This window comes from Oryzias latipes, chromosome 22 (assembly GCF_002234675.1).
Source record: "Oryzias latipes chromosome 22, ASM223467v1".
NCBI lineage: Eukaryota > Metazoa > Chordata > Actinopteri > Beloniformes > Adrianichthyidae > Oryzias > Oryzias latipes.
In genome coordinates this window covers 8,777,698-8,792,136 of record NC_019880.2, presented here as the reverse complement: position 1 = coordinate 8,792,136, position 14,439 = coordinate 8,777,698, and the positions used below count along the sequence as shown (strand labels likewise).

The 14,439-nt window shown below is 39.6% G+C and overlaps 1 protein-coding gene across 1 annotated transcript in view; it reads left to right on the top strand.

The window, feature by feature from the left end:
* nrdc (nardilysin convertase) overlaps nt 1-10,854 on the top strand; it is a 34,291-nt gene extending 23,437 nt beyond the window's left edge. Inside the window, exons 19-32 of the mRNA XM_023951426.1 lie at nt 1,256-1,375; nt 1,481-1,532; nt 1,792-1,942; nt 2,061-2,188; nt 2,341-2,503; nt 2,701-2,732; nt 2,939-3,077; nt 3,192-3,239; nt 3,351-3,403; nt 5,631-5,714; nt 5,940-6,030; nt 6,188-6,304; nt 10,057-10,146; nt 10,228-10,854. Coding sequence (XP_023807194.1) covers nt 1,256-1,375; nt 1,481-1,532; nt 1,792-1,942; nt 2,061-2,188; nt 2,341-2,503; nt 2,701-2,732; nt 2,939-3,077; nt 3,192-3,239; nt 3,351-3,403; nt 5,631-5,714; nt 5,940-6,030; nt 6,188-6,304; nt 10,057-10,146; nt 10,228-10,449 — 1,490 coding nt within the window. The 3' untranslated portion in view covers nt 10,450-10,854. The remainder of the gene's footprint in view (nt 1-1,255; nt 1,376-1,480; nt 1,533-1,791; nt 1,943-2,060; nt 2,189-2,340; nt 2,504-2,700; nt 2,733-2,938; nt 3,078-3,191; nt 3,240-3,350; nt 3,404-5,630; nt 5,715-5,939; nt 6,031-6,187; nt 6,305-10,056; nt 10,147-10,227) is intronic.
* The last annotated feature ends 3,585 nt before the right edge of the window (nt 10,855-14,439 follow it).

Below are 14,439 nucleotides of genomic sequence, written 5' to 3'. Positions count from 1 at the left end.
AAAGAGATTTATCTACATTTTTGGTTTCAATCAAACTCTACTCGACTTTGGTTAAAATTCACTACATTTAATGAATCTAATGTGACCTATATGTTTTTTCATTTTGTAATACACAAGTATTCAGGGGTGTAATGATTCTTTTGAACAATGATTTGATTTGTATCATAATTTGTGGTTTACAATATATTTCAGTCGATTTTGGTTCATTTTGAACGATCCTATTCACAGACCTAAAATCAATACATCTTTAAGCCAAAAAATTCAACTAGTCTGACTCAGACATAAATACCTGAGTACTGAACAGTGCAGGTGAAGTTTTCCACATTCCTTGTGTTTCTAGCAAGATAATCAAGTGTAAATGAGATGTGAACAAACAAACAAGTAAACAAGAATTAATGGCAAATTGGTTACCTGGTAGTAAACAGATCAAGTTGGATTTTAAGACTATAAATTAACTAAATTAATTGTTACACCCCTGCAAATCATATATCGAACCAAAACAAATCGAGGTTTGAGCCGGATTGTGGAGAAAAAATAGAAAATTGTAAAAGTTTTGCCTTAAGTTTCACTTTTCATAGATCCTGATTCTCATAGTCGAAGTTTCTAAATGTAAAGATCCCACAACCTAACCATAGTCCTGGTGACGCTGTTTTAGGAATAAAAATCGAATATATCATACTTCATACTAACATTTTTGTATTTCTTTAAAGCAGTCAACTTGCTTTTCCTGCTTCTCTGTTTGTTTCCAGCTGTTTTAGAAGTACCTCCCCCTGCACACTCAGGTCTCTTCTGATTTGTCGTTTGGGTTCCACATAGCAGCTGTTGTTTATAGCATTTATGTGTAAAGACAGGTTAGGAAAAGTTTGTAAAAAGACACTCGTCTCGCGCCCCCGGCCATCCCCCAACTCATCCGGATGAAGCCCATCTGCTGGACTATTTAAACATGTAGTTGTAGAGTTAAGTAAGCGAATTCTTTTCGAAGAGTTCTGGTATATCGCTTGTCCGTCCTGGGAGAAGATCCCTCCTTCATATGGAGACCCCTGAGGCTTCACCTTTTTTTTTCCGGAATCCGTTTTTTTTTTCTAGGAGTTTTTCCATACCGAGAAGGAAGGTCTAAGGACAGGGATTTAATAATGTAATATTGGGCTATATAAATAAAATTGAATTGAGTTTAGGTTTTCTTCTTGAAACCAAACCCTTAAATTTTCTAAATTCTTAAAATCTCTAAATCTCTATTTATTTATTTTTCTATCAGCCACCGACTTCACCCTAAAGCCTTCCGACTGTCCAGACACGGAGTTTCCTGTCCGGATCGCTGAGAGCAGCCAGGGCTCCCTCTGGTACAAGAAAGACAACAAATTTAAAATACCCAAAGGTGTGTGAGTGTCTGTTTGGTTTATTTACATCGTAAAATGTCTCTATATACATATTTAGCATCACAGGACAAGTGTTGAAACCTGTTTCCTCTCTGCTGCTGCAGCCTACATCAGATTCCACTTGATCTCTCCTGTAATCCAACAATCTGCAAAGAAGTAAGTTCAGGCTCAGATGTAATCTCAGAAGAGTTGTAGTCTGTCAACAGTTGTCAGATGTTCCCTTCCCTCCCTTCTTCATTTGGAATTATTTACATTCTTCCTCATTGCCTGCTTGGTTTCTTTTTACTCTTCTTAAACTTGAAATCATCTTTTTCCTTCAACTTTTACTCACTAAACTTCCTGCTGCAATAAATCCCCCTTCTTTTTACTTCGCTTCATTTCACTTTCCAATTTTCTCAATCCTCTTGGCCCCCAGCGTGGTCTTGTTTGACCTGCTGGTCAACATCCTGAGCCACAACTTGGCTGAGCCGGCCTACGAGGCTGAAGTGGCGCAGCTGGAATATAAGCTGCTGGCCGGCGAGCACGGCCTGGTCATCAAGGTGAAGGGATTCAACCACAAGCTGCCTGTGAGTGGACTCTCTCATCCGTGCTGTGCAGACACAGGCATTAAATGCACATTCTCAGAGACGCACAAATTAATGCGGGATCCTCTGTCGCACTCGTTGACCACGCTTCCCTCTGCAGTTGCTGTTCCACCTGATTATTGACCACCTGGCTGATTTCTCTGCCTCCCTCGACGTCTTCAGCATGTTCAAGGAACAGCTCAAGAAAACCTACTTCAACATCCTCATTAAACCAGAGAAACTCAGCAAGTACGACCCTTTCTTTCCCGTCTCGCTGTGTGAGTCATCCCATGTCTTCCAGCTGTGAAATGTGTGACAGCCTTAAAGAAAAAAGAAAAAAAACTTCCTACGCTTACTGTCCTTTTAACTCTGAACCTCCAGTCCATCTCCTCTTCTTTCAGGGACGTGCGTTTGTTGATCCTGGAGCACTCTCGCTGGTCCATGGTGGACAAGTACCAGGCTCTCTCAGCCGGCCTGAAGGTGGAGGAGCTGATGGAATTCAGCAGGAGCTTCAGGGCTGAGCTGTTTGCAGAGGGGCTGGTGCAGGGAAACTTCAGCAGTGCCGTGAGTGCTGAGCAGAAGCCTGATTGACAGTAATAACAGTTGGATGGAATGAATCTGCTCAACTTCACGTCCGCAGTTTCACCCGCCGAATGCTGGGGGGATCTGACATTCCGCTACATTTCAACAATTGCCCCCCCCCCCCCTCGCTGTGTCTTATCGCTGCTGATTCATTGCTCTTGATTGTATTTTCTTCACAGGAATCGGCACAGTTCCTGCAATATGTCACCGAGTAAGTCAGCTTTTACTCTGAACGCACCTCCTAATGGGAACACCAATACAATGCAGTCAAGTAGATTTGTTTGCAGCCACACACGATATAATGGGTATTAGCTTCAGCTCCTTATGCTTTCTCATTAAGTCCATTTAAACACTCCTACTCCTTTTATGCCCCCCCCCCCCCCCCCCCCCCCATTCCCTTTGTGCCTTCACCATTAGAAAGTTAAAGTTCTCCAAGCTGACAGCAGAAGTGCCGGTGATGTTCAGGGTGGTGGAGCTCCCCACAAAGCACCACATGTGTAAGGTCAAATCGCTGAATAAAGGAGACGCCAACTCTGAAGTCACCGTTTACTACCAGGTAACCGTGCTCCTGAAATCCACTGCAGCTCTTCCAACAGTTTCAGATTAAAAGCAGCGTCTGCTCTTGTCTTTTGTTTTTTTCTCCCTTTGATGCCCAATTCTCATGATTCAGTCGGGGCCTAAAACTTTAAGAGAGCACACACTGATGGAGCTGCTGGTGGTGAGTGTTGAGAGGGATCTGTTTTTGTGTCTTGCATGCATGAGGCTTTTGTTCTGGAAAGCCAGCCTGGCTGCTCCTCCATGTCTGAAAGAGTTCATGTGGTTTTTCCAGATGCACATGGAGGAGCCCTGCTTTGATTTCCTCAGGACTAAAGAGACTCTGGGGTGAGTGCTTCATTTTACATTCAGTAGAAAAACAAATATATTTTTCTTTGTAGATGTTATTATTCCATTTGGATGTGCAAAAGTTCAACTCTGTAACTCTTAGTAGTCCGGGAACTTTTTGAGGTTTTTCTTTTTACTTTACAATTTGCTCAGTTAATTTATATTTTAAAAGTTCTTTATGGTAATGTTTGATATCCATCTTTTTAGCACAACCCCAGGTTCTTTTCTTACAGGTGTGTTTTTGATTATATTACACTATAATTCCATAATGAACCTAAAACTGTCCAAAAATCCAAATTCCCATCAGTAAATTTTGTATTTTGTTACTCCAAAAATCTCAACATTTGAGATCAAACAGTGTTATGTTAATTATTAAAAGATCAAACATGTAGAGAGACGATAAAAATGCATAAATCCACAAGTAAAGCAAAGACAAAGTCAAAACGTTGTGAAAAATGTCTTAAAATTCGGGTGGAGCTCCACTTGACTATATACAAAATTCCAATGGGAATCTTAAGCTCTTGTGATGTTTGTTTTACACCTAATATTTCAAAATCGATAACTTTTTGAAACATTCATGTTAAGGTTTGAATGAAAACCCTGCTAATGGGGGGGTTGATTTTTGTCAGACTCAACTGTGAGTCTAGGGATAACTAAAGGAAAGTTACTTTAAAAACATCCTGGATTTACTTTGTTTTACTGGAATAAAAATATCGTTATATGAAAACTGTTTTGTTTAAATGACATGTCACCCAATTCTTTGCATGTTGCTGGAACAAAATGTTCTGATTCAGGCCGTATCTTTCTGAAACACGAAAAATTTGCAGCATCCGCCAGGACTGAGGACTTGATTGTCTCTTGTCTGCCAAAAAATACCACACAATTATAGCTAAGTAGGAAATATGGAATATTTAAATGAAATTGGTCTTTACTTTAGAACCATTTATTAATAAATTCATATTTTTTTGTTAAATGCTGATTTTTAGCTAGTTTTAGTTCAATAATTTAAAACTCGATTATTAAGAGTCATTAATTGTATGTGAACTGTTTATCATAACCAAATAAGAGTGGTTTTTTTATGGAAATTGTTTTTTTTTGGCCCCCCCAAAACTCAGAGGTGAATTACTAGTGAACTATACAGCAGAAAAAAAACAGATTTATTTTTCTAAAAGTGGCTTTTAAAATAACTAAAGATAATTAGAGTCTTAAAACTGTGTTGTGTCAGACTTCTAATTAAATTTGTAAACTTGTGTAATAACATAACAAATTGATTGGAGTTTGGGGGTGTATTGCTGTGTAATAACTGCAGAAGACACAGATGATGCCTCCTTAATCACCTGAATCAATTACCTGACAGAGACAGTATGAAGGATTTCTGAATTAAATGAATAACCAAATGATGACGTACCTACGTTTTTGTTAGACAAATGAAAGGATAAGGATGTGGTTGAACTTGACAGGTTTCAGCCGCTGGCCTGCAGCTTTCCTCACAAGATTTCACAGCTGATAGTGACACCTCATGATAGGAACGAAACCTCCGCAGGAAGACTGCAGGCCAGCAGTCCAAACATGTCAAGTTAAAGCACATTTATTTTTCTGACGAAAGAAAAGCACTCTACGTTTGCAGATGGAAGAAAAAAACATAGATTTCTCAAAAAATATATGTTGAGGAATAACGTTATTGTGGATGTTGTCATAAATATTTTCCTTTAAAAATGCAAACATTTTTTTCTCATGTGCTTTCTTTGCTACTTTACATTAGAGTGAATGGGAATTACGTTAAACCAGAAAAAAATGTGTGCTGCTTGGCAGAAATGTCATATTTTAATTGATTTTTTAATTTATGTGATTAAAATAGCTAAAAACAGCATAATCATAAACTTTTAAAATAGTTCTAAAGATGATTGGAGTTGAACTTTAAACATTTTATGCTGTAAAGCATTTTGAGATATTTTTTTAAACATGCACTATAAATTTGATTAGATTAGTCTTTATTTTTATAATCATTTTACCTTTTTGAAACAAAAAGGAAAACCAAGAGCCAAGACTCTGCATTCTAAAGTTTTGTGCAGTTTAAACAGTCACACACCTGCCTTAGTGTCACCTCCTTCCATATTATGGTTTCATTTTTTCCTCCTCTCAGGCGGGATTTGCAAAAGTGCAAATACAACATTTAGTCTGCATTTTATCTAATGCTGGTCGGGGTCTTTCATCTCTACCCCTGCAGATATCATGTGTACCCCACCTGCAGAAACACCTCGGGAGTCCTGGGTTTCTCGGTCACCGTGGAAACGCAGGCCACGAAGTTCAGGTAAGGCTGCAACACATCCGCCTTTAATTTGCCTAAAGCGAGATATGATTTATCATAACCGCTTCCCCAAAACTGAGTTATGTTATATTTATCCATTCATTCGTTCCCAAGCCACAATTTATCCTTGTGGCTCGGGAAATAAAAGTAGGTAGAACAGATAAATGACTAAAGGAATCAAATTCAACCCACGGCCTTTAATATATCTCTTTCCTGTCATCCGTTCAGCACAGAGTTGGTGGAGTTAAAGATTGAAGAGTTCCTGGTTTCATTTGGGGAGAAGCTCAATGCTTTGACTGAGGATGCCTTTAAGACTCAGGTCTGTCTTGAAAGTATTATGGGTATTTTTACAGCTTCCTGCTGCAGAAAAACAGATAAAAAGTCACACTTGGAAGAAATTAGCTTCATGGTGGACTCTGCAGCACATTAAATGTTCAAGTTTTCAGTGTTTGACATTTCTTTTGTGTGTATCACAGGTGACTGCACTTGTTAAGCTGAAGGAGTGTGAGGACACACACCTCGGGGAGGAGGTGGACAGGAACTGGTCGGAGGTGGTGACACAACAGTACGTGTTTGACCGACTCAACAGAGAGGTAAGGACAATAACGTGTGTGTTTTTAGCAGCCTTTGAAACCCATTTTCATGAATGCAGGATTTTTTAAGGTCAGTTTAGGTTAGTTTTTTCTCTTTTCCCCTGTTTCATCTTGAACAAACACACAAACAGCATAGTGTTTAAGTGGATTTGACACCGTGTGTGATCCTCTATTCTTCCACATCCAAAAGCGTTTGATCTTTGATCCCATCAAGAATGTGTAGCCAACGTCAAAAAGATTAAAAAAGCAAAAACAAAAAAAAAACACTTTCTGAACTAAACACAATCAAGGAGAATTTACTCATGTCAGTTTTTCTGTTTACAAACCTGTAATTTGCTAATTATTATGCCTGGCTTTAAGACACGTAGAAAAACACTAGCAGGTTTCATTTGATTTTTGTTTTTAAAGGTCACCTGAACCAGTTCTGCCCCCAAATATGTGGGCCTCACAAAAGCGAGGGCTCTGTTGACTTTCAGTTCACTTGAGGATGAACCGAAAAGGTGATAGGAAGGCCAAGTGGACCACAGAACACATTTCTGATGTTCTTCTTTTACACTGCTGTTACCGTGGGCTCCTATGGGTTATGCACACCACATAATTCAAGGAGGGAAATAAAGTGCCCGCAACCAGAAACTGGAGAAGTGCCAACCATAAAAAACAGTAAATTATTCGACAGAGTGTAAACATGGTGCCGGGAAGAGGATCAGCCATTTTTCTTTGCCGTATCTTGGTTATGCAATATTTCCCCCAAGTGAAGGACATTTGAAACCGCATGGTCTTTTAAAGCAGTTGGGTGTAAAGGGATCAATTCTGTATTGACTACACCTACAGCTCAAATTTACACATTTCAGGGCGTGTCTTTTTAACTAAGGTTGTGTCTTCTTAACTTGGGGATGGCTGCTTTGGCAAAAACAAAGATATAGGCCATGTTAACACTGCAGGCTGAAACGACCCAATTCCGATTTTTTTTGCCCCTATGCGATCTGTATCTGATCTTTTCATGACAGTCGGAATGAAACCGATCCAAACTTTTCAAATGTGACCCAGGAACTTGGGTATGTGGCCCTGAATCCGATACGTATCCGGTCTTTTGAAATACGACATCCGTCTGAACGGCCAGACCACATGTCTCCGACCTTTACGTCATTGATGCGCTACAAAAGTCATCATTCTGTGTTGAAGTAGGCGGGAACGAGAACATAAACATCAACCATGGCGGACGATGCTGCTGAGACCAGTCAATGGAAGGGAAGCGAGGTCACCGATTTGATTAATATTTGGGGTGACAGCTCTATTCAGGCCAAACTCGAGGGCTCTTATCGCAACCGGGCGGTTTTTGAAAAAGATTTCCTGCGAAATGGCCGAGCGTGGTGTTGAACCTTTCCCACGATGACTTTTTTTCCTTTACGACCGTGGTCAGAAGTGCGGGGGAGACTTTCTCCAGATCCTCCATCAGGGTTCACTTCCCCGTTCGGACCCTCAGATTCTCCAGAGCGGGTTAATAAAGAGTCAATAGCATTTATTCTGGGGGAAACCTTCTTTTATTATCGTTCTCCTTACTCCGGAACACACAACATGAATGCGCGCACCCAACACACTCCCGCTACCCCTCTCACTCCCTCCTGCGCTGCATGCGCTCTCCCCTCTCTCTCACACACACACACACACACCCACACACACGCACACACACACACCCACACACTCACGCGCGCAGCACCGAGACACACACATCCCCATTCCACAACAGTGGGTACAAACGATCCTGGCTCCAATGCCTTCTTAAAATGAAAAGATTGTAATTCTGCTGGCTCCTTTGTGAAAATAAATGAATTTAATAATGCAAAAAGAGCTCCGCTGTTGACAACACTGTTGTTGACATCCATTGTTAACGTTAGCTACTTCCGCCAACAACGAGTGACGTCGTTCCCCGTTGAGTACTCTTCTGCGCATGCGGGGTCACTTCTGGGTCATTTCATGGTCACACAGGATATAACAAAAGTTTGCATTTAATTGGAAATGTTAACGGCCTTGCAAAAAAATCTATTTTTTTCAAAAAATCGGAATTGAGCATTAAACCCTGCAGTGTGAACGTAGCATTTGTCTATATGAAGATGAAGATGCATTACTTTTTTTTTTATTATCATTTTTTGTTTTTGCTTAAACATAAAATGCAGACTGAGGTGGACAATAATCACTCCCCGTGTCATTAGTTATTACCCTAAGGTGAGTCTCTTTGTTTGTTGTTGTACCTAATTACTGTATTTTCCGCAATATAAGTTTCTCCGAAGTATAAGTCCCAGCAGCCAAAAAATACAAAATAAAAAATTCATACAGAAGTCGTCACCAAGCCTGGCGTAAGACTGAGTGGTGGTGCTTCTTCTTTTGTGTTGCTGTCAGTAACAAATACTGATACACACACTTACAGTGCCCTCTAGCAGTTGTTAACAAGATTATAACAAACGCCTGAGCCTTTTTATTTTTAAAACATCACATATAAGTCACACCTGTGTGCAAGTCGCACAAAAATCGGACTTATACTAATTAATTCTGTTGGTTTACATGAAATTTGGTTTTGACTCTTATAGATTGCGCTTTGTAGGCTCACTGTTAATTTGACATTATTTGTCTCTATAGTTATTTTGATATATTCTGCATAGTAACGAAGTCTTGTTTGAACGTTACACAGTTTTCTGCTTAAGTTTCTAAGAGTCAAATACATGTCTGTGTACGTTTTCATATTAACCTCGCATAGATGAGTAGATGTGAAAGGAAAAAGTGCACAAATAAATTTTTATTATTAAATTGTTTTTTTTTGTGCTTGTCTTGGTACTTGAGCATACATTGTCATTTCCCCTTCCAGCTTTTGGCTGGCCTCACAGACGGCTGTGAGCTTTACTTCATGATTCAAACATGAAGCTCATCAGGAGCTCAGTGGACTGCCTTGGAACTTTGGTGCCATCTAGTGAATCTGGTCACCATTCCATTAATTTCAGGACAAAATGTAATCAGTAAAATAGAAATCCTTTGAAAAATTGTAAAGAACATCAATTTGTAAAAAGCTCAAGCTTCAGAAGTTAATTTTTCAGTCACACAGGAACATCTGTCAAATTTAGGGGGATCTGAAAACAAATCAAAGTCAAAATAAATCATATTTTTTTATATGGCGCCTTCCAGATATTAGTATTAAAGCACAGACAAAATAAAACACAAAAAGGTGTAACCTGCTCGCTTTGTTTTTGGTTAATAATCTATTAAACTTAACTGCATTTCTTACTTTAAAATGTGGAAAAACTTTGGTTTCTTTTTCTGTCAGAGCATGTTCAAAGACCTGAACTTGATGTTGGAGTACCTGTGTTTGTGCTCATTCAAAAAAAGAATTGATTCCCATGGCAACATTTTCAGGTGTAACTCCTAAAACTCATCATAATAAGTTAAGAATGGTTGCTTTTCAATGATCCATTAACTTCAATCATTTTCATTTCTGCATTTCTTTTTGCAAAACCGAAGAACAAACCAACATTTGTTAAAATGTATTTTTATTCTGAATTTTTACAAAACTTTTTTAAAATGATGGTTTGCAAAAACCACGTAAAGTTCTTTTTTTTTTTTTTCTACATTTTTACATATTTTTCTTTGCAGTACTGTTAGTGAGGAATCAACAACATTATTGGGTTTTCTGTTGAAAAAAGACAGTTTTGGGACTCTCCCGGGGCATGAACCACTCATTGTCATTGTTTTTTGCGTCTGTTCAGGTTGATGCCCTGAAGCTGATGACCAGAGCTCAACTCATTTCCTGGTTTCAAGAACATCGAGGACAAAACTGCCGCAAACTGAGCGTGCATGTAAGCAACGCGTCCCAAATGGTTTGGAGAAAGGCTTTTCTAAGGTCGCTGTGATTGTGTTTTCTCCTCCGTCTCCTGAAGGTGGTGGGCTTTGGTGTTGAAGAGAACGATGAAGAGGGTGGTGGTAACACACATGGAGGAGATGAAAAAGGAGATAGTACAGGCGGCTCGACTTACGGCGAGGTGTCTCAACTCAACTTTGTCCCTGTCTCACCAAAGATGGCCAACGCCACTGCGATAATGGACATTCCTGGTTTCACTGAAGGCTTGCCCCTCTTCCCGTACCACAAGATACTTGAATAGTATGTCTCAGGCCTTCGGCTCTAAAGCAGACCTCTTACTGCGCCTCATGTCCAAAGCATCTCAAATTGAAATGAAATGTCTGAGTGGAATTTTTCATTTTGACTGTCTGATTCCCTTTCTGCTCGGCGGCTGACTTTATTTATCCAAGTCAGATAGATGAGTGACGGCGTGCCGGACCTGTGGTGTGTTCTGCTCAGGTCAAAGAAAAAGAAATCACAGACGAGCAGCTGAACGTCATGTTGGCATTCTGAAGTTTGCTAAGCCCCATTACACGAGTGTGGACATGATTAAATGATGAAATCTGTACATGTAAAATGAAAATTGGCCATTTTTTATCTAGTTTTAGAAAGAAAACAGAAGACGATTCATCATATTAAAAGAAAAGGTTGGTGATGCAACATTTAACACCGTGTGAGTTCTTCAAAACAGCTTTTCTGCTCTTACAGGCACATTTCAACAATCTGTGATTCAATCATAAAAAATACTGAAGATGAGGATAAAGATTCTACGTATTAACGAAGCTCGCTTTATACTACAAAATAAAGTGTTAGAATATCTGTAAAAACAAGGTAAATGGCGTGTACTTATATAGAGCTTTTCTACTTTCATTTAAGGCCCAAAGCACTTTAAAGTCACAGTCCCATTCACACACTGAGGACGGATCCGCTGCCAACCATTGACAGTAAATGAGAACTGGACTGAGCACCCCCCCCCCACCCGCATTTCAAAAAGCCAAAATCCCATAGACTTCTATTGAGAAATAAACAACTATTAATTATATTTGTCACAATAACCATTTTTGCTCTATTACCTTATTTTCATACAATTTTTTACTTTAGTGCAAGTTATTCAAGTTATGTTATCCAACCATGTTGGAACCAAGTTTTTTTTTCATGCTTTAAAAGCTTCAACATACCAAATAAATATACTTGTTTTTTTTTTTAAAGTTCAGTTTGAAATGATTTGCCACCTGCTCCATATTTTAATCAAATATAGCTGAAGTTATAGTGGCATCAGAAAGTAAATATGCACTCATAATGTGTTTTTTTTTCTTAATCTGAATGAAATCATGTCTGAACTCCTCGTGTATTCAGAATTAAGAAATGGCGACCTTGTCTTTGAACTCTTGGAACGTGGAAATGGCAATTTTCTGGATTGAGTTTGCTCCAACACTTCGTATTCTAAATACTCGAAATAAGTTCAGGTTAAATAGCGCCATATGCACACTATTGTCCCACGGACATGAAATTTCAATCATGACTGATGTCATCAGCTTGTGTCACTTTCACAGCGATTGGGATGATTCGCTTTCGATGGCGTTGCGACCAAGGTGACCCGAGCCATTACAAATTATAATGAAGTATAAATCGGCCCTAAGGGTCCTGATGGGACAAAAAAATCTGCTTTTTTTTTACAACAGACACATTTGGTACAAGATGATTCAAATCGGAAACTAAGCAACTGGACTATAGTGTTTAGCAAACCTAAAAAAATAAAAGTTTTGGTTTATTCCCCCCAAGACCCTGACATTCATGACTTTTTTTATAGGAAGAAAAGAACAAAACTGCTATCCAAAAAAAGAAGCTTCCATGCTGTGTTTAAATACTGTGAAACTTGGGGAAAAAGAACATTTCACTACTTGGTGCTTTAACGTTTGCCTCAGGCTGTGTTCCTGTTTTGCTTGGTGAGTGTGGAAAAGATCCGCGTTGACCATTTTCACCACTGAACATCATTAAAAACTGATCAGAAGCCCAAGCCAGGAAAGGAGTTTAACAGGATTGACAAATAAGCCCCTGGGGCCTACTCACTTGGTCTCTACTGCCTTGAATTAGGTGGAAAAATAATAAAGTCAAGGAAGATTTTGCTGCCATTCCTTTCACTGATACAGAGTGCAGATAATTAGAAATGTTTTGGGTGGGTGGCTGCCGCGTGCAGAGCTGCAGGGCCCCACAGAGCATTCCTGGTGATGATAAACAGATCTAATTAGCCCTCAGCTCATTGTGAAGACGGCTGTTCTGCCCTGATGGAGCAGCTAAAATCACATCTTTGCAGATTGTAGGATGGTGAACCTTATCTTATGCAACTGAACACTTGTAAAACTGTAACTTTTAATCGAGAAAAAACTAAAGAAGTATCTTATCGTTGGGAAATTATACAGAAGAAAATTGCAGGAAATTGTTCGAGTAGCCATAACATCCTGATTCTAAGGCATTCTAACCCCCATCATAAAGACCTTTATGCAGTTTGAGTTTCTGCAGAAAGGTTCAATAAAATGGAAATTGTAAACAAATGCTTTATCTAATACAGTTAAGGCCCCACATGCACTAAGGGCAGGTATTTCTCTCTTTGAAAAATAAACTGCATCCACTGCTTGAAATAAATATTCTTTGAAAACCAGAACGGATTTTTCCTTCACATCCAAAACCATACTACCTGAGCATCTTGATGGATCCAAAAAGAGTTGTATCTTTATTCTTGAATACCCCAGCAGACGCTCCATCGAGTTACATTGAAAGACTTTAAGACAACCAACCTTGATGTGTGCTGTACTGCCGCCCTTTGGCATGCTTGGTGTGTTACAATTCCATGTTTTCTGACCTTAAGGGTTCAAATTGTATACTGATCATTTTGAGGGAGGAGATGGCAACAAAAGCCAATCTTAGAAACAAAAGTAGCAGCTTTTTTTTGTAATCGTTTACCACATTTAGGAATAGATCTCAGTGAAAGACCCACGTCTATCATCCTATGATCTATGGTAAAAGCATTTTCAGCAATCTTTCATTTACGATTATGCCTTTTTGAAAACTTTCTGGGACATAGTTTCTGTTAATATTTTTGTGTTTAGTTTGAATTTCACTGTGGTTCATTTGCTTTGTACAGTTATCCTTCCAAAACCACCACCATTTGCCTTCATTTCTGCAGTTATATGACCCAGACATGCACCTATTTTGCACTTCCTTGTTTTATGCTGTGCTTCCATCCCATGGATCAAAGCAGCGATGTTTCTGCAGTGATTCATAGCCTTTGACGTTGCAGCTGTGCTTGCCCTTCCGCAGAACTGGTGGTCCTGCTCAGTTATGCTTTGCGACTTTGTCGCACAGAGTTGTGCTCACGCCGCGTTCTCCTGTCACATCCCATTCCGCCTCATTCACTCTCTTGTCTCCATCTCTTAGATCCGGCACATACTTCAAGAAGAGGCAAATCCCAAATGGATGCAGACAAAGTTGCCCATGAATCAGTGAAGATTGAATTTGTTCAGCATGCGCACACACATGCTCTTGATTTCACCCGTGTTAACTTCCCACTGCAACACTGTGTCATTCCTGTTGTCTTTCTAATTTCATCTGAGGATCCCTGCCAAGGCAGTAATGAACTCAAGTCATGAGGCAGAGGTCATGGTGAGTGGTGTGCAGCAGAGAGGAAAACGAGAGGTAAAGATGGTGTTGGAGAGACGGGCCAGCCAGCACCACCCGCCTCATTCCTGTGATTTGGGGACGTGGGACTCTGTGTGCATCGTTGTCCTGATTTTAAATGAATCAGTGCAGTGGGGTGTAGTGTTTAAGCCGATGTAATGTCGACGTCTCTGTTCAATTTTAGCAGTAATCTTACAGCTCCCCACTGGCGATGCCTTCATCAACCCCCCGCCTTAAAGCACGGTTAACTTAGCCACAGAGGCAGAGAATTGCTAAAGAAATGAGTCATTTTACCAGATCAAGATTATGCTTAAATAAGTGTGGCGGTGCAAGCTAAATCTCCTCATTATACTAGAATTATTATGGTCAAGATGAACTTTTATTGCATGAGCAGTTAGTCGGCTGGTTCTGGCTGGAATTAAAAAGACGTGAGGATGGTGCAACAAAGATTCATGGGATAAAGTGATTTCTGCTTTTGTGTTGACCTTTTTTCTTCTTTTCAGCATGAACTTTAGCCTTTTACGTCTGCAACGGTTGTTAATGTCACATGTTCATTCTTGCTCATTATTTCTCATAG